The following is a 25,950-nucleotide window of genomic DNA, read 5'->3' on the forward strand; positions in this document are numbered from 1 at the left end:
CTTTGTTTACCACATAAATCCATATGTTTTACTTCACATTTCTAATGTCTTATTGTTCTCCGATGTAAAACATGAAGACAAACCCTTGAATGAATAGGTGTCTCCGACCTTTGGACTGGTACTGTATATGCTAGAAAAACAAAGGCCCACTCGAGGTCAAAATCTCCTCAAATTAGTTTTTGGTGGTTTGTTTGAATGCTATATATTATTCATTATTAGTGATTCCATCAACAAAAATACATAATTTTTAGGCTAAATATTTGAATCTTTAAATGGACCTGTGAAAGACACAAAGTCTAAATACCTCGACATGACAGTTCAGACTTTAACTTCCATCAGATGAGCCACAACATGATTTTTTTTTAAATAGCTCAAAGAGGAAGGTCAAAGTAAATGATCTAAGATATCCTTCCAAATCATTCAGTAAGTTTGTAAAGCCCTTCAGTTTACAGCAACTCCAGTTTTCTCCCTTTTTGAGACTTTTCCAGTAAGTTGACAGAGCAGCTGAGCTGACAGAGCAGACTGTAGCTGAAACTTTCTGTGCTTATGTAAGGTCTCAGTTTACAACTAACAACCGACTGCATCTCTAAAAAGGAACCAGAGAAATGGGGACAAGCAACAAAGTTCTGCTGTTCCTCCTTAAGTTGCTTTCATTTTGTTTCAATTCACCAACAATTACATTTGCTATGATGATCAAGTCATTCATTTGCATTTGTCACTGCTGACGCGAGACCAAATCCTTTGTTCTCTTCCAGCTGTTCGAAATGATCGTAACAAAAAGAAAAAGGAGAGCCCAAAGCTGGAGCTAGCAGAGAGCTACGAGCTGACAGCCGAGTTGGAGACCATCATTGAAAAGATCCGTAAGGCCCATCAAGAAACCTTCCCCTCCCTCTGCCAGCTTGGCAAATACACCACGGTGAGTTCTTTCTCCTGAGGTCCCCAGATAACATCTTTCTGCAAGTATGTCAATGAAAGTTTGATTGCCTTTTTTTTATTATTATTCATAAACATGTCTTTGACTGTGTGACACTGGATGCCAATGACACTGTGCCTCTTTGATCTGGTCTTGCAAACTTGCCTGGAGTTCAGAGCTCATAATGATTACCAATGTCTTGTACTGTATTGTAAATCCCCCTCTAATACTGGAGACCTCAGATGTATGCTGCTGATGTCCAGGCAAATCCATACTAACACGTCCAATTCTTTTTCTCGGTAGCTATTGATTGGACAGTAAGTGTGATGGAAAGACAGTAAAAGTCAGGCCTCATAAAAGGAGAATGTAGATAGCACATCATGACTTACAGCTGCTGAGATAGTAACAGTTTTTTTTTTGTTTATATGTATTTATATGTTTATATGATAAAAAAAAAAAAAAAAATTAAAAAAAAGAGTTGTCAGGCCTTTGAGTTGTACCACCTGCCAACAGCAAACCTCCATCATTTCAATTCAATTTTTATTGAATTTTATTTAGATAGCCCCAAATCCCAACACAGGTTGTTTCAAGGCCCTTAACACATCCTTACAACAGAACTTTAAATATTATACATAGAAACCCAACAATTCAACAATTCCCACGTAAACTAGGAGGAAAAAATTCCTCTTTAAGGGAGAAAAACAGAGGGAAGAAAAACTCCCTCTGAACAGGAAGAAACCTCCGACAGAACCAGGCTCAGAGGTGGAGAACATCTGTTAACAGAACCAGGATCAGAGGTGGAGAACATCTGCCTCGACCGGTTGGGGTGAGAGGAGAGCAGAGAGAGAAAAGGACAGCATAGAGATACAAGAGAAGAACTGTTGGTGGAGACGACAAGCGCAGAGCAGAGACATGCAGCTCCATGGCCAGGGGTATCATCAGGAAAACACTTGCACAACAGGAAGCTGCCCATTAGTCTGGTTGGGGTTAACTACAGCCTCCAGTTTTTGACATGTTTGAAAAGTGGAATAAATGTGACTGATACAACGTGCATCAGTATCTTCTTCTGTAAACCAAGCGAACGATTTGTATGGCAGAGCTTAGCTGGGTGTCGAGAATGCTTGTCAAGGCTTGTGAGGACTTTACTTTGCTCCCATTTACCCACCCCACTCGCACCCCACCACCACCACCAACCCGCCACGCCAAACATCTCCCAGCAGACGTCAAGGCAGAGATTTCTGTGCCGTCGCAGAACCTTCAAACACCAGGCTCTATGCTAAACCAGATAGCGAGGGGCTGCTGATCCTCGCGGACCCCTCTGGAAGGATCTCATCAGTCAGACACATTAGGGGCCTTGCTTGTCCATTCTCAAAGCGGCCGACGCTGTGTGGAGAGGACTGTACATTCACCTCATCTGAGTGCCGATAAGCCTTGCCTTCCCCCCCAAGGGACAGTTCTGCACTTGCCATGACTCGGTGCAAAAGTTGGAGGTCGTAGAAATGTCGAAAAAACCTCCAGAGCGAATACCATCCCGCACTTGATGTTGGCAAATCCTTGCTCTGTGATGCTTTGACAGGCAAATGGTTGGAGCTGCAGGACGGTTGATAGTTCGATAGCAAGTAGAGATAGCGGCGCTTTTGATTGACACATCAGCATGGTACCATTGTGCAGGGAGCTGACAGCATCTAATGTGTTTGTTTTCAAGCTGACTTACATATAGATTAGAGTCGGTGGGAGAGAGCAGTGATTGACACCGGTGCTCCACAAACACTCTTCTGTGGGGAGTGTTGGGAGCAGGAGGGGGACGTGTATGTTTAATGATTCGGTGGTGTGAGTTTTAGAAATCTCATGACACCTGTCAATCATGTAAAATACTATTTATACAAAGAGAGGCAAATCCACTGGCGGCCATAATGTGCAGTAACGTCTCTCTTGTTGCGGGGATGAATTTCATTCAGTTGCTGACAATAAACTTCAGAGCGGAGACAGGTAAGAGATTCTAAAATGGAGCAAATTGGCATACAGTGCAGCTATTAGATCTCCACTGTGTGCAGCTGTACGCTGGCGCTGCTGTCGTCTCAGTGTACAGTAAGCCTCCATCTCCATAACTGTGTATTTTTCCCCTTTTAATCCCAACACAAAGCTGCTAATCGCCGTAACCCTTCTCTACTCCACCCTCATCCCATTCCCTCTCCCATGAGACACTTCTCATGTTACTAAATAAACAGCCTTTATTCAGGCAAAATTCACTGCTGAAAATAGTGGCACATAATAGCAAAAATATTGCTTCCCAGTTCTGATATAAGCCAGTGTTTGCTGTTTGTTGGAGTGGCAGTCGGGCCTCAGATAAAGCCATAATCTGGATCAGTGGTAATTATGCTTGCTCACAGACTGTGAGAAGTTCCTCATTATTACAAGCGATTGGATCCCGATGCGTCTTTTTAGTCCTCCTCGTCAGAAACAGTAGAGGAGCTCCCGCGCCCCTAGATTAGGTTAAAGCTCCAATTATGTGGTGAAATATTCAAATCCTAGTCTGCAGTGATTTAAGAGTTCATTGCTGGGTTAGCAGAGATAGCTGCACGAGTGAGAGTCCTTAGCTCAACAATGAATAACGCTTCATTGACAGTGATGGTGATGAAAAACGAGCCCGGCAGTTTCAAAGACAAAATAAAACATTAGTGCTCTGCGAGGGGGCTAGGCGGGGGCTAGGCGGGCTCCAGGCAGCGGCGGCGGCGGCGGCTGCCGCTGCTGTACACGGCTCAGCCTGGTGATATTAGCCACATTAGCGTTTGTCCGCTGTCGCCATCCGTCACAGGTGCTGGCTGCTTTTACTGCCTTTTCCCTTTCTGCATCTGTACACACGAGCCTGCTGATGTACTGCAGAGTGCTCGTTTCTACACTGCCAGCTTCTTTTCTAATGTTGCAACTTGTCTAATTTGTTTGGATAAATGTTCTTAAATGAAATTAGAATTCCCTGGCAACTTCCTTGTTTCGCTCTATTGAATTATGGGGTTGGTGTAATTGACTGAGATTGTGGGAAAGGGGGGTTTGAAAAAAAGTCCAACCGCGAGTTATCGCACCCTCTTCCCTCCTCGGCTGCCCCTTTTTTCTAGCCTTTCTCTCTCCACCCAGAGGGAAGAACAAGATTAGTTGCTTTAATATCAGCCACTGCCGACCCTCCCCAACATGTGTGCACTGAGCAAACATATTCTCTCTCTCACGCACACACACACACACACACACACACACACACACACACACACACACACACACACACACACACACTGGTGTGTTGCACCTCCACCTCCTCCTTTCCCATCAAATCGGACGTCAATCAGTGGAATGTGCGTCCGTAGTGCTGTTGTGTCGACTGCAGCTCGTTGACTGTGATTTAAGTACAGCCCTAATGTGCCTCTCACTTAACCCCAGATCATATTTAATGATCTCTCTCTCTCTGCTCTTGTCTGTCTCCCTTTATCTCCCTCTCTCTCGGGTGGCCACACAATAGATCGTTTGCTTTGACAGTGTCCAGCAGCCGCGGCGCTAACTGCTTAACAGTAACAACCTCAGGGGGATGGATGTGCTTTGAAGCAGAGGGTCTGTGCAGTCACCTCCGTGGGCTGCTGGGGCACCGCTGTGTTCAAGTTCAAGCCCTCTCATACAGAAAATGCTCCCGGGGTTAGGTTTAGACTAATGCTGGCGTTTGCCAACATATTGAGTACATATTGGATTTTCAGTAAAAGATGTCTTATTATGTTGTCAGTTTGTCCACCTGCTTTTTTTTTTCTCCAATACCTTCAGGTGTGTAAAGCCCCACATGATCAGTCTGAGCTCAAAACCAATACATTGTCATGTTGGTCATTTTGCTCTGCTGGGATTGCGAAAACTGTCACGTATCAAGGCTGAACCCAAACACAGACAGGAGAAGTAGGTAAGGTCAAAAGCAGTCTGTTGTTGTAACAGAGGCAGGAATCAGGCCCAGTGAAGGGTCCTGAGACCGGGAGCTGACTGGCAGCTTGGAGGCTGGCGTGGCAGACAGATAGTCCCGCAATCCAGGCAGACAAACAGATAAACTAATTTAGGAACTAAATGGCTAAAAGCAAGCAGCATATATTGACCAACAATGGATAGCTTGCTGATCATGGCGACTGATTGTCAGAGCAGGGCTTTTATAGTGGCAGGGAGACCGCCGTACTTCCTGATGATGAGCAGATGTGCAGAGAGAAAGGGAAAAGCAAACAATGGGGAGGAAAAAGAGGGGATGGGACACGAATAGAAAGGCAAAACTAAAACACACCAAGCACCCTTCATTTACACTGAAGACGTTGGAAATAACAGTGACACAAAAAGTAGAAAAGGTCCAAGGTACTCTTCTGGCAAAAATGAATTCACAGGTGACTGATACAAAGTATACCAAGATGTAAGAAAAGAATCAAATATATATACATGTAATGCATATTTGCTGAAGGTTACACCCTGAAGGCTGTTTGTGCTGTGGTTTGTAACCCAGTTAAATTTCAGCATGTCCAAGTGTTGTCCTGATTTTTAGAATTGCACCATGAAATATCTGAATAATATCTGAATAGTTTTTAGTTTGTGCCAGAAAAGTGACTTGGACTTTTTCTTCTTTTTGAATTTTTTGTGTTTTCTTCCAAAGAGCGCTTCATTGCACTACTTTGAACCTCTGCCCACTCCGGACTTGTTCTCGTCTCACAGTAACACACACTCGAACAAACCAGCAGGCAGGTTACAGAAGCCCTGAAGGGTCACGGTGAGATTTATTTTGAAGACTACTTTTGCGTTTTTTTTGCAAAATTCTGACTTACAGCTCTGAGTGATTGATTCTCTGTTTTTTGCACCTCTTTATGCTGTAAAAGGATCTTAGACATCTCAGATAAAGCTTTAACTCTGTCTGGAACGCACTCAGTTTACTGCTCACGAGAATTTCCTGTATCTATAAATGCTGCTGTCGCGAATAAATTTCCCCTTGGGGATTAATAAAGTAAATACCTACCTACCTACCTACCTACCTATTATGTAACACCCCAGCAACTAGAATGAACAGAAATCTCTTTTTTTTTTTGGCGTATTCTTCTGAAAGCAGCAGAGCAGACATACAGACTGCTAAAAGTTACAACTTAGAAATCAGGATTAAGGAGACTCATTTTCTTTGTCCTACTTAAATATTCCCTTTTTCTGGGTTTTGATATACGTAGTTATGTAAGGCCATATTTTTCTGGAGTGCACTGCTTTTTATGTGAGTTTAATTTGTTATTTATCTGTTTACACAAATAGTACTTTAATACTGCAAAGACTGAAAAAAGGTTTATTTTTTTCCAATTAAAAACATATGTCAGATATAACCACATAAAATATTACAGCCATAAATGTCAAGATGCAACTGTAGTCGGGCATATCATTAATATTGGCTAAAATATGCATTTCTCCTGTTTGTCTGTAACTGACTAGAGATACTTTTCTTTCCTCTACTGAGTTCATGACAGTTATTTATTCTGAATAAACAACCTAAGTGTCCAAGGAGTTTGGTTGGAGACACAAACTTCCTTTTGTCAGCGTCTCCTTGCAGTTGTATTTATGCTGAGAAAATAAAACAGACTGGGCAACATGTCTATGAATCACACTGCCAAACACATCACAGTGTTTCAGCAGGTTTTCAAAACCTGTTGATGCTTTCAAGACCACTTTTTATTTAATAGTTGTTGGTTTATATAGTAAAACTGTTGTGTAATGAAGAAGTCAAAAAGGGAGGAAGCAGAAAACAGTCATTAATCATTATTATAGCAAAACACTGGAGTTTCAGTATCTGACTGATACATGGTTATAGCTTGTACAACATTGGCTTTCACAAGTTAATGTTGACTTATATATATGTTTTGTTGGCCAATAACTAACAAGAGAATGCATTTTAAAAAAAAACCACACAAAGACATGTTTGAGGTTATTTAGAAACACTGGAAACACTCTTCTGAAGAGCACTGGCAAGTATATTGTTTTACACAAGATGTTCTGCTCATTACACATAATGTAAATTAAACAGATGAACAAATATTGACCGTTATTATTTGTGGATTTTGGACAAAATAACCTGGACTCAAGGTGCACTCACCAAATTTCTCTCGAGCTTTCAACTGTATCTCACAGGCTTTAGTCTGAGGGGCGATCAAAAAGTTCAGATGCTGTTCTGTGATGTGATCATAGTGACGTTCAGGGAGCAGGTCTAATTGGGTTTTTAGGTGGAACGCCATCCTGCCCTGACATTTTGACACATGCACGTATGCACAGTGTATTGTATTCACTACTTTCAATTTAAAGTAGCTATTAAAGCCTGCTTGAAAACTTGAAAAAGTTGCTACATAGTTGCATGCGCTAATAAACATATTTGTGCTGTCATATCACTCTATTTGCATTCTGCCTATAGTGCCAGATAGTGTTAGTCCTTCATATCTAGTTGCTTTGCACCTACTCTCTGTGCTCACGTGTGCTATATTTTAGTACAGCAAAATCCCCAGAAGTACTCTTATCATTTTGTATAGTCTTGCTGTAAGGACTTTAATGTGTTAAGTGCCATGAAATAACCTCTGTTGTGATTTGGCGCTATATAAATAAAATTGAATTGAATTGAATTGAATTTGCATATTTTTCTGTTTCTGTTTTCAGACAGGTCCCATAAATAAGTCATTTCTAAGCTGCTGCTCTGAACTGCTAAAATTCAGATTTTATAACCCCACCGTCATCTGTCAAAGTCAACATTTTCTGATTTTGATCTTGAGAACTGTGGTTACCCTAAAGTCAAGAAAACAAAAAACAACAACAACAAAAGATCCATTTGGGTTTCAAAGGTCAAAGCAGCTACTTGTTGGTTCTGTCTCCAGTGTAAAGACCCGTCCCTGTTCACTGTGTTGGTTTCTGTCAGTGTGTGCTGCGGCCTCACTACATGTGGAGGCGCACTCATGCAGGACAGATGGGCTATTTCACTGTAAACCCTCAGAAAACAAACAAATGATCATCAGATGCTCCATCCCCACCATCAGCCAGCAAAACACGACTTTCCCCCACTTCCACCCAAATGATTCCCCAACTGCTGCTCATTTCTTTTCCATGTGCCTGCATGTGTCCATCATATCTTGTGCTCTGATGGCCTTCTCTGTCGATGGCCTTTTCTCCTCTCATTCTGGTCCCCTTCTGGTTCCTGTCATGCCAAATAAGTAGCTTTGTTCAGTTTTCACTTAATAATGGGTTGTTGAAAATAAGGTCAACCTGATGTATCAGTTTGAGTTAACAATTGGAAGAATTTCATTACTACTGTTTCTGCAGCATTTCAATCTTCACCAGACTACAACCTGTCAGGGCTTGATCATGTGACCACTCATTAGCCCTTATTTCTGACTCTGGCTATTTACTGTATATTTTATTATGTATTGGAATAAATTAAAATTATAAGGAATAACGTTATGTAATTACTTTTGCTGTAAAAGGTTCAGAATTTGTCCATTTTTTTACTGCCCTGTTTTACTAATACGGTTTTTACACTATAAGCTTTGTAGTGCAACAAGCCTGGCGAGCTACCAAAAAGTAGCCAAGCAACACCTTACAATTCAATTCAGTTGGATTTTATTTGTATAGCACCAAATCACAACACAGGTTATTTTATTGCACTTAACACAGTAAAGTCATGACAACAGAATTGTGCAACATTATACAGAGGAACCCAACAATTCAACAACCCCCACGTAAATGGCAAGGAGGAAAAAACTCCACCTTAAGGGATAAAAACCTCCAACAGAGGGAAAGAAAAACTCTTTCAACAGGAAGAAACCTCCGACACAGCCAGTCTCAGAGATCCGCAGTAATCTGCTTTGACTTTGGTTGCCTACATCTGTCACATGACCCAGTACTTTGCCGGTGACAGCCCCACTACTCTTCCCACAACCGAGCGGCAACAAAAATGAAGTGATTTCATTTCCATGCACATTTATGTGAATTTCAAATTTATGTAAAAAAAAGCTTTAAAATTCGAACAAGATATTTTGTGCTAAAAATGTTTCGAGACTTGTTCGTGGTAGAAAATACAACAACATACAATGGAAACTGTTTGCAAATTAATCATTAGGTACAAGCATGTGACACTGATGTCACTGATGTCACTGAAAAATAGTACCAGATGAAAACATCAGTTTTATATAATAACAGGAAATTATAACTTTCCTCATATAATTGTGACGTAATTTTTTCCTTCATATTTTTTTGGACATAATTTTCATTTAAGTTTTACTGTGGCTCTTTTAATTGCAGTATCAAGTTGTGTCTTCTTCTTTTGCACTGGTTTAAATGTAAATGTTAAACTATAGAATTAGCCCCAAACACTGTCTCGTCAGTGCTCTGAACTCCTAAATATTGGCTTATCGGTCGCATCAATTTGGAAAGTTCTTCTGCGGTTTTCTGGAAATTCTTTTAAAATTTGTGCAACATTTGGGTAAAAATTTTGTGTTGGAAGAGAACACATTTTACAATTTATTTATTTTTTACTAAGCAAAATTAAATGCAGCCATCACCCAATTTAATATTTACACCGGTCATTTTGCTGTTATGTGTTAAAATGTATTGCGGGCTTATTGTATACATAGCTGCAACTCTTACCCAACAAAAAACTCCGCAAATGAATGGGAGCTGTTAGGTTCAGGTCAGGCAACAGAACTCTACCATCACACTTCATAGATGGCGTTATTAGCCTTAGTTGTGCATCATGAACAGCTATTTCTGGCATTTCAGGTGCACTCTCAGTTAATACCAACATGGAAATTGTGGTGAAAGTATTTCTAGGGTACTAGAATAGTGTCCCAAAGAACAAAAATCTGACCTATAAATGATATTATACCAGAGGTATCTATTAAAGCTGATGCAGTTGAAAGTTGCAGAAGGATTGCTCTCGACAAACAACTAAAATTATAATCAGAACAAAGCAAATCAAAGATGATTTTTAATCAAAGCTGGTATCGGCTCCATAAATCCACAAATGAATGCCTCGATCGCACAGTAGTTTACATATCACAGCCCGATGAGATAATCTCCCAGGATCCATGTGACGACTTGTCTTGCCTCCTGCCTCCCACAATGCCTCACTGCTCTTACATACTTAACTTTCCTCTCTCATTTGTCATGTCCTCTCTTTCTTTCTTCTCTGGTGCCTTCTGGAGCACTTTTACTTCCACTTTTCCTCTTTCCACTCACTTTCTTTATCGCTCCTTGGCTTCCACCCGTTCCTGCTCCCCTCTCATGTTTGTGTAGGTTCTGGACCGTATAGCTGTATTAATAACACCTCTGACTTCAAACCGCTCTGCGCTACCTGTCACAGCTCTGTTTCTGCATCCCATCATTGCCAAAAGTATCCCACTGACACTGTTACGCTCATTATTGCAGGGCCCAGTTCAGCTCAGCATATTCACAACAACAATAATGCCAGTGTTTCTCAGAGCTCAGGTCTTATGGAGCCTATTTACTGTATGTAAGTGTGACACATATAGAGCAGAGTGAAGAGGGTGCACTGAGGAGATCATTAGCAGCAGTCTGTGCAATGACAAAAGTAGCTGCCTCTTCGCCTGACGCCTTGTTCTTTGTGTGTGTATGTGTATGTGTGTCTGTGTGTGTCTGTGTGTGTGTGTGTGTGTGTGTGTGTGTGTGTGTGTGTGTGTTGCAGAACTCGAGTGCAGACCACCGTGTGAGGCTGGACCTGGGCCTGTGGGACAAGTTCAGCGAGCTGGCCACTAAGTGCATTATCAAGATCGTGGAGTTTGCCAAACGAGTGCCTGGCTTCACAGGGCTGACCATTGCGGATCAGATCACACTCCTGAAAGCTGCCTGCCTGGACATTTTGGTGGGTGTTAGTCCTTATATTTTGAAGGAGAAAACTTGTTATTCGAGGTTAAGACTTGTCCTTCTGTTTTGAAAGTGGCCACATTGTGGTTCAACTTTTGCCAAGATGAAAGCAACTTCAGCACAAAAGTTTCTCACTTGCTGGAGACATATTGGCCAACCAAATTGGGTTTGGCAATGATTTCAGTAATCATTTCATTTAGGTTCCAACTCTGCAGTACATTTCCCTTAAATGTGAAAGTGTATTTTTTTCAATTGTGTCTTTCACTACCGACATCAGATTATATTATGTCTGATTTTGAGATTGAATGAGCTGCTGTTTAGAAGCACAACGTGCCACTGCCCACTATGCCTTAAACATGTGTGCGTGTGTAATGACAGTAAAAGGTTGCTGAGAGAGTAAAAGAGACGTATAATGTCCGTCAGGATCCAAGGAAAAATATTGGGTCAAATTGTCATTTTTCTCAAAAACAACTCGAACACTTTGGGCTATATCTTAAGAGACTCTGCGTTCTTCAGCAACACCTATGTGGAACTTAGTGGAGCGCTGTCCGAGGTGCTGAAGTTGTAATAGCTCAGAAACAGGTAACTGAAACAAAGGCACTAGAACTACCACCATGGACCACTGAAATGCTTTCAAAATTATTCTGGCTTGTTTCACCTATACGAGAATAAAGCTGCTATTGTAACGGAAAAATCTGCACTGCAGGGAGAGTGAATAGAGGCAGGAGATGGGCCCCAGATTGAACAGCAAATACAACATTATGATACATTGTGATGGGCGAGGCTTTGACCATCTCAAGGTCCGGCCCTGACTTAACCATGCTACTTTCAAAAGTTGTTCTGGATTTCTCATCAAAAGTGTCAATTTCAGACAGCATGTTCCTGCAAAGGTTTTATAATAAAAGCCTTGTTAAAAGAAATGAAGGGTTTCTGTTTTTCAAAAACAACCCGGTATCACGGCAAAACATGAAATAGACATGACCACCAACTACAGCAAAATATGAGAAAGCCATGCTTTGACCTCTCTAGGCGTGACAGTTTAAAGTTTTCCTGTAGTGGATGAAAATGAAAACTACCGGATGCATAGAACTACATGATTTACAGGAAAAACTTTTAGGAAAAACATGTGGTTGTGGTGAGGAAATCCAAACATTTTTGGGGTTTGTGACAAAAAACATGGTTGGGGTTAGGAAAAAGAACATGGTTATGGTTACAACCAAAAAAACTTAGTTAGGGTTAGGAAACAAAAAACAACTCAAGAACAATGTCATCACCTCCTGGAAACCTCTTCAAACCTCTGCCTCTCGCATAGCAGCCTCTGAATTGTGACCACTCCTCCTTCCTCTTAATACCGCCAAATAATGTCCTTTGTACTTGGTCACATAATCCTTTACTTTTATGTGTGTGTAAATTTCACGCTTACAAAATGTGAAACTGTCACGGCTAGAGAGGCCAAAGCATGGCTTTCTCACCTTTTGCTGTAGTGGACAAGCGTGTCTATTTCACACTTTGTCGTGATTATGTGTTGACTAAACCACTGGAGGGCTTTTAATTTAAAATGGATACAGAAAGTGTTGAGTTTGCATTAACTCGTAATGCAGTAACTTCAACAAGGCAAACTGTAGCAGTTCCAAACAAGGCTTAAGGGTGATGTCGGAAATCAATCAACACAACTTAAATGTCAATATGACAACAAACAATCCATTTGTTTTTATCGATTCTTTTGCATGACACACGCTTTTGTGATGACTCGATCTACCAGCACTTAAGTAATGTAAATACATTTCAACCAGATCATGACAACTGTGAACATTTAATTTCCTAACTTGGAGAAAAACGGAGCGGACCAGCGACAATACATCTGTAGTGTTGACATATTTTCACATGTTTGCTAAGTACACATTGTTTGAATCGGACACCATCCTTCCTTTGCATGTACATCAGTCATCTGTGAACCAGTTTCCCCTTAATCGTCAGTCCAAGATACAAAGTTGAAATGATTCTTCGGTATGATTTTCAACCCTCCTAAAATGTCTTATATATGTTTCACAGACGGGGACTTGTCGACTTCAATGTACGAGAAAATGTATTTTCTAATTTCCCTGTTGTTCCTCGGTGTGTAAGAAGCCATTAATTCCTTTTAACTGTGTGGTGAGTCAATAGCTGCAGATCTCAGAGGGACTGGTTCGTTTAACCTCCCGTCCAGCTCCCATTAGACCGCTCCGCAAACCTTATTGGATGACCTATCAGCTGGCCAATGGGAGTCAGGAAGATCCGATTAATTGATCATGCCAGTCAATTCAATTCATCATGTGGAGTGGTTTACTGTAGCGGAGATTAGATTACACACACGCAGACATTTCTCAGCGTCTAATCCTTTTTAGGATGGTCGTCTGTTTTTTTTTTGTTTTTTTATATTGGTCAGTCACTCGCTCTGCATTTGGTAATGATGCTACGTGTTCATTATGGAGTACAGATGCGGAAATGTCTGCAGGCTGCCAGCAGCTCAATGTTTGTTATTTAGGAGTTGTTAAGTGGAGCGATGTACTGTACTAATGTAGCTGCGGTAATGAGATGGAAAAAGGCAAATGTCTGTCTGTCTTCCTCTTCTGTCTCCGACATGCATGCTTCGCTGTTGTGGTGTTTCAGGGAGGGAGGAGGGGCGGAGGGGGGCTCTGGGTTTGGGGAGGCAGTGATTTGATTAGCAATCATTGCTCAGAGGGAGAGAAAGGAGAAGAATGTGGAAAGAAAGTGATGACAGGATTGTCATGTGTTTTGCTTTGTGACCTGAACTACAATTCAGGATTTAACTCTGAATTTGAGTAGAAGTAGTATGAGTCATTTTGTTATCATATTGTGAGGGCTCTCGATAGACAATGGCTGTGTTTTATATGGTGTCCTTGCATAGTTACCCTTGCTGTTCCAGACTATCGGGTGTGGAACGACTGAGTGCGCTGAGTATTTATGAGTAAATAATGCTGTTTCAGGGCTTCAAATACTGACAGTCAGGCGGGTGCAGAAGGTGTCCCTCGGCGTCTCATGTAGACCCATAAGTTGCCATACGTGATGCCCCAGGGCACCTTGTGTGTCTCATATACTGTAGATGCAGAAAGTGCTTTACATTTCGGCTCCAAGATCATGGTTGAGGGATTCACTTCCTAGGAGCTCAGATTTTCTGCCGTTGTCATCAATTATCTGTTTGTACAGCAGCCTTATACTTATTTCTTTTGAATATCCTGAGGTTTTGGAGAATAAGATAATAAGATTCATATCACTCATATATATATGCTGGGGCTAAAGCAAGGGAAAGGTTAGCTTAGCTAAAGGTTGTAAGGGGTTGAACAGCCAGGCTGGCTCTATCCAAAGATTAAAAAAAAACTCCCCAAAAACACCCTCCTTGGTTGATTAACATAAATATGTAAAGATGACCAGAGAGCATGTGCTGGACTGCCTTTGTCTCTAGCAAGTCTTAATGCTGAGCGAAGCTAATATTTAGCTCATATGAAAACTTTATTAAAGTAAACTTCTAGTTTTGATGGAAAAGCTTTCTCTGTTGCTGTCTTAAGATGGGGTTGTGTTTACTGTGTTCACGAGACATGAATGACTCCTCGTGACTTCCCGAGTTGTGACATATTTGCTGATGTTCAAATGCTGATATTCTCAATGGCTTCATCGTTGTCATTGTGTCTTTGCCCTTCGGCATGATATTATATGCCTGCTGGCCTACTAAATCGTTAGTCTCTAACCTGGTGGAGGTCGTCCATGTTTCTGTTGCCCAGCAACGATGTTCTCACGCTTTAACCACTTAAACACCGAGCGTACCGCTCACACGACTTCCCATGTCAATCACAAACTCACCGGTTTATTTGAAGGCAGCATGTTTTTCAGTAGCTTTAAAGTCACTTTTCAATAAGTAGGTTACCCTTCATAAGGGGCTCCACTTGTTATTATTGGTCTACACAGTCATTTTCAGCAGCTGATAACAATAATGAGTTGGTAGGTTGTGTAATATCTATGATTGATTAGTACCTTTGTGATGCTTGATACTTGTGTGACTTTGGCTTTTATTTTGCCTCTTGAGGAAAGTCAGAGGTGCACATGAACCCACCGCTCCTCCGTTTTCGGGATGACGTGAGCTCCTCATTGTCAGCCTTTAAACTTCATGCAGACACGCTGTGAGCGCTTTTTGATCCTCCTTCGTTTTCAGACTTTCAGCTGCATTCACACGTCTACCATTATGTAAGAGACACAAATAGAAGCATGGCTGATTTTCTCAGTGATAGATTATATAACGTGCAAGTCTCCACAAGTGGATTTTCATACTTCTTAGTCTGCCTCGAAGTTGGAAATCAATCTCAATAGCATGCTGTTCTTTCCAAAATGGTTGGCAGTAATGTTAGTTAGAGTTGTTCATAACTAGAGCTGTACTATTCAGTACATTTAGGTATGTGTATTAGTACAAATACTGTACATCTGGGTTTTAACTGTCAGGGGGAAATTAATTCTCCACCACTTCCTAGAGTTTAATTCATGTTTTTTTTTAAGGTTTAGTAAATCATTTTCTAATGCTTTATGGGTCAGTAACAAAGCTGTTATTTATCTCTTAACAGTTGCTCTCAGCGCTCAGCTCATCAAAGCTCCTAAAAATATGAATTATATAAACATTATATAAGAAGTATATGTAAAATCACAAAATGTTTTTTTTTTTTAACTCTGTCTTTTCAGATTATCTGTCTCTACATTAGGCCGGGCTTATTATGAGGCTTCTGTTATTCAAACTACTACTGTCAGAAGTTAATTTACATCTATGTTCTCACACTCGCGAAACACAAATTCTAAAACACAGAACATTTCGGTCGTGCTCCAGTTGTTGCCTGTCAGCTAGACCATGCTAGCAGGGTGAGCTTTTAAAGCTAGCAGACACTGTGTTTTTTTTATGAACATCATTATTCCCACATGGTGAAGCATCACCCCAAAACTGAGGCACACATTGAACAATGAATTTTGTCCTCTCACACCCTCAGTGGATGACACCTGATGCTTCACAACATCCCGACAAAGAAACGCTGATCTGATTTTTCTTGCCTCACGTGCTGACCTCCATTACATGTTCCGTGACATTGACCAAAAGGGGCAAAGAGTGCAACGAGTGTAACAAGACTCATGTCCACAAATTAGTTGTTTTTTACCCCCGCCAATAAAGTTATGTTTGTTTTTTTTGTCTGTCAGCAGGATTTAAAAAACAAACAATTGTCTCGTTTTTCATGAAACTTGGTGGAAGTGTAGCATGGGTCAAGGAAGAAGCCATTCAATTTTAAAGCAGATCCAAACCATGGAGCTGATTGATGAATTGTTTTTCACTTTCTTTAACATATTGCGAGACGGACATTTGGCCCACTAAATGCAATACATCTTAAAATCGAGTAGATGGTAGTAAAGTTCATTAGGGACCAAGGGGCAACAACAGTGATGTCACCCATTTGTTTGTGAGCGGCCGTTATAAAGCCTGGAGTTTGGAATTTGGCCGGCATCATTTTGTTAGATCCGAGTGGTTTGGAGTAGGAAGTGACCATATTTGAACGAGCTGGGGGGAGCGAGCGGTGGATTTCGATCTGATTGGAAACCCGGCAATACTGCGTCCCGCCCACTGATAGCCGTAACTTGACTGCACCACAGGCCTGTCAATCAAACAGACACGCCCCCAAAACACCACATTTTACAGTTTATTTTCTAATTAATCACGGGATTATTTTCAAATGGACCGTCTGTACACTAATCTGGAAGAGTGAATTAAATGAAGAACACAGAAATTTCATGGGAGTGTTGGTCTGTGGTACCTCTTTCCCAATGACATCACACAAGATGGCAAGCTGTGATTGGTCAATTAAACACTCTAAACCTTCATTACAAAGGCTACATATTGACATAAACCAACCTGATTAAATTATTAAACCCATTAATAGTAAATTATATGATGTTATGAAGAAAGTGTCCCTCAACGTTTTACCTGTAGTCTGGTATATGTGCTTATAAAGGACCTGAAATATATCACAGGAAGTGACACGGTACTTTGGTGAGAGAATGTAAAATCAATGATGAATGCATAAATATGCATATTAATGAGAGGTGTAAATGCAAAACAACTAAATCCCATCCAGACACAACCTGGATAAATGAATGCTGAGGAAAATGAGAACTAGGATGCAGCACATTCAACTTTTATTGTTCTGTGTGTGTACGTTGTTGAACGGGTTCAGTTTCAGTGGCATTGCCACATTAATAGATGGGTTTCGGAGTTTGTATTGACCGAGTCATACTTGTCAGATGTGACAAAGCAGTGGAGTGAACTCCCAGGGACACAGAGGTGAGAAGTTGAAGGCCAGCTGTGATGACTTTCTGGCTCTCACTCAGCCATCAACATCCGCTCACTAGCACATTTTTATGGTGAAGGGCGTAGATATTGTGCACAAGGGCTGGGTGAGGGAGTGTCAGAGGAAAGATCAAACACTATGCGTGTATATATATGTGTGTGTGTGTGTGTGTGTGTGTGTGTGTGTGTGTGTGTGTGTGTGTGTGTGTGTGTGTGTGTGTGTGTGTGTGTCTAAGTGCAGGCCTGGCCAGCCGGTGCGAGTCACCGCCAGTAGCCATGTTTTATTCTGTTTCATGTTGCAGACACGCCTGCCACTCACTGTCAGAGCCAACCCACTCAAATAGCTTCAAAGGCTACTGTAGCCTTCACATTCACCATCAGTTGCTTCATTAGGTGCACACACACACACACACACACACACACACACAAACACACACATGCAGTGCAGCAGGGAGACCCAGAGGTTATTCTCTTTGAGTGAGAGGAAGGTCATTGTTTTGGTGCTGCTTGTGGTCTCTGCTGCTGTTTATGGGAAACTTATTAGATCTGGTTCTTCCATCGAGTCTTCCTGCTCTGACCAGCAGCTTGTTGCTGCGAGTATCTGCAGGATTAGATTAAATAAAGATCTGCAAGTACGAATAAGACCTCATGTTAGTACAGCAGATGTATTTGGTAGTTAAACCTGCCTTCCAGGTATTTTATGTATTTATTTGAAGATTAAACGGACAGTACTTTCTCACTTAAAAAGCTTGACTAGACGACCTGTAGATATGGCGCAGCATTAACATTCATTTGGATCCAAGTTCACTATTTTTTTGTTCTTGTAGCTCTGTTTTAGTCTTCAACACCTCTCGAGAAAAAATATTAGAGTCTTTCGCAGTTAATTGCTTCACTATCTAGTTGTTAACTTTGTGTGAATAGTGGGTCTATCAGAGTATATTCATTAAAAAAAAAAAAAAAAAAAAAACCTGCTTCTTGATGATGCTAGAAATGAGCTGGATGAAAGCATAATTTGTAAAACTATAAAACCAAAACAACAAATTAAAACAGATAACAAAAAGCTATCAGGTGTGGAGGGGAGCTGCAGAGTTGGTGATAGTCGTGTTGCTTTTCTTTTTTGTGATCCTCATTACACAATGTTTTTGATCCATTGTTAAAACGATTAGTGCAGCTTTAAATATCAATTTTAAGTCCTGTAAGGAAAAAAGAGTAGTGGAGGCAAAATGTCAGGGAAAACTAAAGCTAACCAAATTATCCCTAACTATCTGCATGGCTAGCGGTACATGTAAATAAGGAAATGTGTTTTCTTTGGAACACGAGTGAACTGATCCTTTAACATTTCTATTTATAATTTTTGTTTACAAGCAGCAACGTTAGTATTTTGATGCTGACAGAAGTTTCCAAAATGTGAAAACAAATTCAGAGATAAATAAAAGTTAGAGGTGAACCTTCAATCAGTGTCAGTTTAAAAAAAACAAAAAAATGCTGAACCTAAAGATCTTTCATAAATCAACCCCCTACTATATTTCACAAACCCCTGCTGACTGATTGCCTCTCTGCCTCTCTTCCTTCTCTGACAGATCCTGCGCATCTGTACGAGGTACACCCCCGACCAGGACACCATGACCTTTTCGGACGGGCTGACCCTCAACCGGACGCAGATGCACAATGCTGGCTTCGGCCCGCTCACCGACTTGGTGTTCACTTTTGCCAACCAGCTGCTGCCCATCGAGATGGACGACACAGAGACAGGCCTCCTCAGCGCCATCTGTCTCATCTCGGGAGGTAGGCGATTGAGAGGGTGGGGTGGGGTAAGGGGGTCGGGGGATGGAGGGGTGGAGGGTGAGGGGGGGTTTCGGGTTGCACCAAAGAGGAACAAGATAGCATTCGCAGAGAAAAGAAAGGGCACAAACATCAGTGGAAAGCGCTGTTTCCTCAGCAACATTTGACACCCCTCATCACTGATTATTAGTATCTACCCTAATGTGTTCCTTTTTGACCGGTGGTGAAGGGACAGAAAGTAAAAGAGGAAATGATGTAACTTGTGTAACTTCATATAATATTGGCTGAGCTTTAGAATTCATTGTCACCTTTTTCAGAGGACTTTAGATTTGGTACCTGCAATTCTAAGAAAGAAAAATGTTGCTTTTTGCACTGAGGAATGTTTCACTTTCATGGTCATTTGGTGCCATAAACACATTAAGTCTTGAGTCTCAATATTTCTCTCAGTGTTGATAGTTGAATATTAGTCTTAAAGCAACCGAATCACAACTTAACACACGTGCTAGCTTCAGTGAACTACCTGGATGGGTACCAGATAGTGATCATAACTGATTTAAGGAAATACATTTGAATTACATTTTCAAAAAATAGTCATAGAAAATGTTCTTATGTAAAATCAAAGGCACCACTCAGGGAGCCCACTGCCTCAGTCCTGGTCAGGTACGACTTATGGTTGCTAATGTTAGCTTACCGTATATTTCTCACTGAGAGTGGATGTGCTGGTTTGCAGACTGACCTTAGAAACATTTCACTGTCTTTCAAGTTGTAAAATTATGACATTTTAAAGCAACTGATTGAAGAGAATGTTCAATGAATTACTCCATTAGTTTTCACTCGGTAAAATGTCATTATTTATTTGTCTCCATGCAAAAAACCCTAAGAAGGAAAAACACACGAGAAGAGCAAAGATTTGAGAAAACGTTCAGACTGCCAGACTGATTTTCTTCCTTATTCACTATCTTAATCACCTTGTGACCCTTCGGATGAAACTTGTGACCCGTTGCGGTGCCCCAACTCTCAGTTTGGGAGTCACTGGTGTAACTCATAACCTAAGCGCAGCTCTAGTTTATAAAACAGCACCATCAGTCTGAGATAGAAACATCAAACTAAAGACTGTTGGCAGCCTAATTACTTCATATATTTTTCATGAATTCTGATTTCAGACATAAATAGAGATGATAGTGTGGTCTTGAAGTACATCAAGTGGAGTAAATAAAGTGATACACTCCACATTCAAACTCTGCTTGACTGCTCTCGATTCAACACAGTCAGCCCATATTGATTCCTCTAGTTAAATATTGAGCGGAGCTGCAGCACAGTTTGGGATGAAAGTAAGTCAGCCACCATAGGAGTCTGAAACCAGGTCAACCACAGGTTGCTACGAGTGAGGCAGCAGTATTCAGACTGCCAAACATGGGAAGGAGACAGCGGTGATGTTCAGGTATGTCACAGCAGTGTCACTCGCTGAGTGGAGTGTTTGAACTGCCTTCCCACAGGAAATGAGGCTGCGCTGCTTGTTTTCCACCAACATACCCGAGGCAGGACCAACTCGCTCATGTCAGGATACACACATCATTACACAAGCGTTCGTCCTCTTCTGCCTCACACACATACACACAGACACACACAGACACACACACATACACGCACGCACACGCAAACGCACACACACAGTTTCAATGTACATCCACCAAAAGTTACACAGCTTCAATCCCCATTATTACACCGTACCCCTCTACCTGCCATTTTCATTAGTGATCAGGCTCCATCGCTGCTGGCTTTTCATTCAGCAACTTATATTTATATACTCAACCCTCAGCGCCTGTGCAGAAATTACAGACTCTTGCATAATCCATGAAATGTGCAAGACACCTCTGATTGCATCTGTAATCACACACCTTGACTGCGGTCCAATGGTTTGTGATTTTAGTGCACACACTGCCACCTCATGGCTTATAGGTGTAGTGTGTTCAACAATACACAATATGAAATGCATTCTTCAAATGAAAGATGTTTCAGACATTCATGCACAGTAACTAAGTACGTTTACTGATGTAATATACAGTTTTGAGGTAAATGTACTAAACGTGTGTATTTCTATTCTATTGCTGGAAACTTCTTCTACACAACATGTCAACGAGAAATATTTTACTTTCTACTCCACTATATTTATTAGCTTTAGTTGATTTTCAGATGAAGATTTGACATAATAAATATAACAAGCTTTTAAAATACAACACAAAGTTAAGGGCTGAACATGTGTTTTCTAACCTTACACTTTGATGTCTTACAAAACGCAGTGAAAACATCCAATCTCTCACCAAAAACCAAAGATTAGAGTAAAAGTCCAGAAGCTTCTATCTTCACTCAGTAATCATCTGACGACCCCTCACATTTGACTGCAGTGCCTGGATAGAAAGTAGTTCAAATCAGCTCCACCTGCAGCAGCTACAACAGTAACATTAATAATAACAGTCACATTATTATTGAAGATTATCACACGCAAAACTTAGTTTACCCCATCTACTTAATTAAAGGAGGGTTGCAACAGGTAGTTTTTATAACTGCTTTATCTGCTGATTATATTTTAAATTAACTGATTAAAATAGGATCCTATTTCAAATCTTGTTTGTCCAACCAACAGTCACCTTAGCAAACCTGCAGGTTACAAAATGTGACGGCTCACCAATTATCTCAGTTTCTCAGTTTTGCAGGAGTGGGAAATACCTCTTAAAAATTCCCGGTTTTCCAGGAATCCATGTTTTGGAAACTCTGGTCTCTGGATACATTAGGTCTCTTGGTGATGATAACACTGTTTTTACCAAAGTAATTGCTGCACTCTCAGAACACCTGCCAAGACTAAAGTTAGATCCAACGGGTTGTTTGACCCCGTTTGACCAAACGTTTTTTGGTGATTACAATATTATACATGTGATGTGTGTTTCTTTACAAGTAAATTGTTATTAATTACCATATTTGGCATTTCACAGATATGTTGATATGACCATAAAAGTAGGATGTTCACAGACTGCATATTCTTTGCACCAATATATTTGATCTCACAGCATTTTTAACCTTTTTAATAAACTTGTTTACACAATGATAGCACTTAATGTTTAGGTTGGGAACCACAGGTGTAAGATGTAAGAGTTGTTCACTTTGTGTGCCCATCAGCCCCTCCAACCACCTCCTTGTGATTCTGATACAGTTCATAAATGTAGTACTACTACTACTAACCAGCCATTAGGGAACCAGGAAAACAATTTACAGCAGTAGTATTGAAACGGGGAGATTGAAAGTCATCGCTGATGGAGATTGTTGGAAAAATTACTCAAGAGGCTTGGTTCAAAATCAAACACATCGGACATTTTATTCTTGCAAGAAGGAGCAACCACATGCACCCTCAAAGAGAGGTGTCCAGCAGTGCTCCCCCCAGCAGTCCTCCAGCATGGCTTTCCAGCAGGGCTCGCCCCAGCCGGGCTCTACCCAGCCTGGTTTCCCCCAGCAGCCCTATCCTCCGCCGTCCTCATCTTCCGTTCTCCCCCTCTTCAGCAGGGTTCGCCCCAGCCTGGCTTCCCCAGCAGTCCTTGTCTCCCCCTCCAAGAGAGGTGTCCAGGAAAGAAGAGAGCCTTCCCTCCTCTGTAGGTCAGCTTCTATACAGTTGACAAACAGTAGACCATCACCCCCATTCTCTTTGTACCTGCTTTTGTATGGTAATACAGAGTTGGTTGTAGGTCACAAGATAGTCGTCAATTAGATGCGGAAAGAATCACTTGCAAATAAGACAGAAAACAAAGGAAACTTTTCGGGGCCAATTGACAAAGAGACTTTCCGGAGCCACAATGCAAACAAGAGGAAGAGACAAATATTTCCTTTCCATCAGAGATCCATAATGCAGTCAGCCGAATGGGCATTCCCAGTAGCTTATTTCTGAACTTATTTTTGGTCAGGCTTGAAAACCAACATTTAAAATGATTCATGAAAAAAAAAAAAAAACATTCAGTGAGGACCTGCAGGGAGCTTGCGATAGCCGTCCATGTTTTGATAGCAGATTTGAGCCATTGTTTCCATTCTGAGAGCAGATCTTAACACTGCAGAAAAATGGCACCTGAATAGTTTACTGCATTGAGTATCACATCTGTCGATGAGTTCTGTTGTGTTAAGTTGTTGCTTCCCTGCTGTGCACTGCCTTCACAATTATCAGAGCTGAATAGCATCAGTCAAAACAAAGAATTCAAATGAGTTTTCTGCTCAACTTATCGAATCTCCGCAATCTCTCCTCTGCAGCGAATGAATTGACATAATGAGATAAACTCTTCCTTCTCAATCAAACCGCCTTCATGCTGTGATACATGTGTTAGTCTCCAGCTTGTCTACATCAGATAAAGCTAAGACATGGATTTGTCATAACTGAGTCTCGAGTCTGACTTGATGTGTCTGTGTGTGTGTGTGTGTGTGTGTGTGTGTGTGTGTGTGTGTGTGTGCGTGCGTGCGTGTGTGTGTGTACCAGACCGTCAGGACCTGGAGGAGCCCTCTAAGGTAGACCAGCTTCAGGAACCACTGCTGGAAGCTCTAAAGATCTACGTGAGGAAGCGTCGGCCCAGCAAACCGCACATGTTCCCCAAAACCCTGATGAAGATCACAGACTTGCGCAGCATCAGCGCTAAAGGTAGGGAAGAGATCAACGCACGGCTAAATTAAAGAGGGGATGAACAATAGGACTGGTTCATTTGATTTTCACCTCCAGCAAGATATGGCCCTGCAATCAATAAAATGTGGTATTTACTTAGATTTACAGTATTTCTGCCCAGATACAGGAGATGTCATCAGCGGATCTCTGACAGGCTCATTCGTTTGACAGTGGCTGTATGATTTGGTTTTAACGAAGTTATCATTTTGGTGCATTAAGTCACATTGAACTGTTGTAAAAAACTTGTTTTTCCTTTGATGACTGTTTTATTTTGTTAACGACCAGTGTCGGAGATATTTTGAGAAGAGTAGTAGGACGGGTACGGAAATACACGGAGTCAATTGGCGGTATTGTTCGACAGGTTTGAGACGCACTTTGCATTGTCCTGGTGCAGGTGAACCTTACTTGGTATGTTGAAGGAAGAATTGGCGGTTGACATTTTTTGTATGCCGATGCAAAAGCCAGAGAGGGACCTTTACAAAAGTTGTGTGGCGTAAAAACAGTAGAGCCTGTAAGCCTGTAAGCCAATTCTGTCCTTCCAAAGAGTCACTGAAATCTTGGTGGTGTTTTGACAATAAGGATACAAGTTTATTATGTACACTAAAAAGCAGATGGATGTACAAATTCAAAACCCAAACACAGAGAAACAGGACAAGTTCAAGTGGCACTCAACCCCAACACTTCCTCAGTTCATTATACATATGGACTCAAACACTGCAAGGTGACATGTTGCCATTTACGACATGCATCTCTACAGGAGGAATTGAGAGTAATTTACAGAAGACAGTCTTCTGCCCCAAAAAGATGACCTACCTTACCTAGGAGGTAGACCTTATGGAAACTTTCTGCAACTGCAGTCATGTTTTTCTTGTAGTTTGTGGCTGAAGGTGTTCAGCCCAGGAGATTCTATGGCTGATTGACAAACAGCAAAGTCCAGACTTTGTTGTCCATTTTTAGAGAGGATGACATTCAATGGGAGTTTTAGGCTGTTCATACCGTCAGAGGACTTGTTCCAGGGCTCTTTCCGGTTGTGGAAAGGTACATCAAAAACTGCTGAAGGAAATTGAACTCCTGGGAAAGCTCTTCAGCAACAGTTCGTGAGAAAGTTCCTGGAACCTTTTGGGAAAAGCACCTATTGCGAATGGAACATCATCCTCCGTCCTTGAACCTCCCGCAATGACTCAAAGATCTCGCTTTATCGCAACATGAAGGCCTTTTTTATTCCATAAAGATGAAAGCACATGGGTAAACTTCTGCACGCACAACTGATTGGGAGACAAACATTTTGCGGACTAACTTTTAGCTTAAACAGATTTTACAAATCTGTTCAGGATACATAAATGTCTGTGCACAGCCTACCTGTGATGTTCTCCAGGGACGATTTATGTACCCAAGACCAACTCTAAGAGCTACAAAGATAGTGTCCGAGAGCTACTCACATTTAGTAACATGTATTCACATAGTTGAGTTCCATCCAAACCAGCTATAATAATATAATAATATGTAATGTACAATAATAAATAATAAGCTCTTTTTTTTATCTGAAAATTAACAAATTGATACTCAACAAACACATACTTGGAGACCCCTGCCTTAGACGTTTGTGTTTGAAAACATGGTGGCAGTCTAATGAGCCTCTCCATTAAAACTTTATTGGTCGGATTTGAATTTTTCACACCTTTCCAAGTCACAAAATGTTTTACCTTTTCATCTTGCCGACAGCTGGACGTAAAGCTGTTGTTTCCAAAGCCCCAGTCTGTACGGTGTAATTTAACAAGCTGCAAAGTCCAAACAGATCATTAAACTTTACTTGATATAGTATGCCTGGTTAGTACATGTATACAGAGTGCAAGGTCTTCAAATGAAAGAGTGTAAAGGCATATTCCAAATCATCATATTCAAAGGCAGGGCAAAACACCTGCTATGTTTTTGTAGTCCTGTACGAGTACTGAAACTGTCTCTCCTTGAAAACCTTTACAGCATTGAATTTTAAAACAGTAACAGTCAGGAGGTTTTTAACTGTCATGATGTGAATCAGCGAACTGTCAGAATTTGCCAGATGCAGCAGGACAGGAGACAAGCAGCGGATAGATCATCTCGCTTTCACTTCCCTGTTCCAGCAGCCTGTAAACTTATTGACCTTAACTTTTTGTTGCTAACTTTTAATGCACATCCTGGACTTCCTTAAAATGTAGTGCTGAGCCTTTAACCCTGTTTGAGCCTGAATCTACTCAGAGATCCTCAAATGCCTCTGCAACTTTCTTCAGACCGGGGCCTCTTGACTTCAGGATGACCTGCCTG

General features: G+C 41.2%; 1 protein-coding gene across 2 annotated transcripts in view; it reads left to right on the top strand.

Moving 5' to 3' along the window:
* LOC138214491 (retinoic acid receptor beta-like) overlaps positions 1 to 25,950 on the top strand; it is a 195,437-nt gene that overhangs the window by 158,354 nt on the left and 11,133 nt on the right. For both annotated transcript variants that reach the window (XM_069176158.1, XM_069176159.1), the window contains 4 exons: positions 756 to 916; positions 10,629 to 10,805; positions 18,758 to 18,962; positions 23,470 to 23,628. In XM_069176158.1, coding sequence (XP_069032259.1) covers positions 756 to 916; positions 10,629 to 10,805; positions 18,758 to 18,962; positions 23,470 to 23,628 — 702 coding nt within the window. The remainder of the gene's footprint in view (positions 1 to 755; positions 917 to 10,628; positions 10,806 to 18,757; positions 18,963 to 23,469; positions 23,629 to 25,950) is intronic.

Source organism: Embiotoca jacksoni, unplaced genomic scaffold (assembly GCF_022577435.1).
Source record: "Embiotoca jacksoni isolate LCO1_2020_lvr unplaced genomic scaffold, fEmbJac1.0.p SCAF_7, whole genome shotgun sequence".
In the NCBI taxonomy this organism is placed as follows: Eukaryota; Metazoa; Chordata; class Actinopteri; family Embiotocidae; genus Embiotoca; species Embiotoca jacksoni.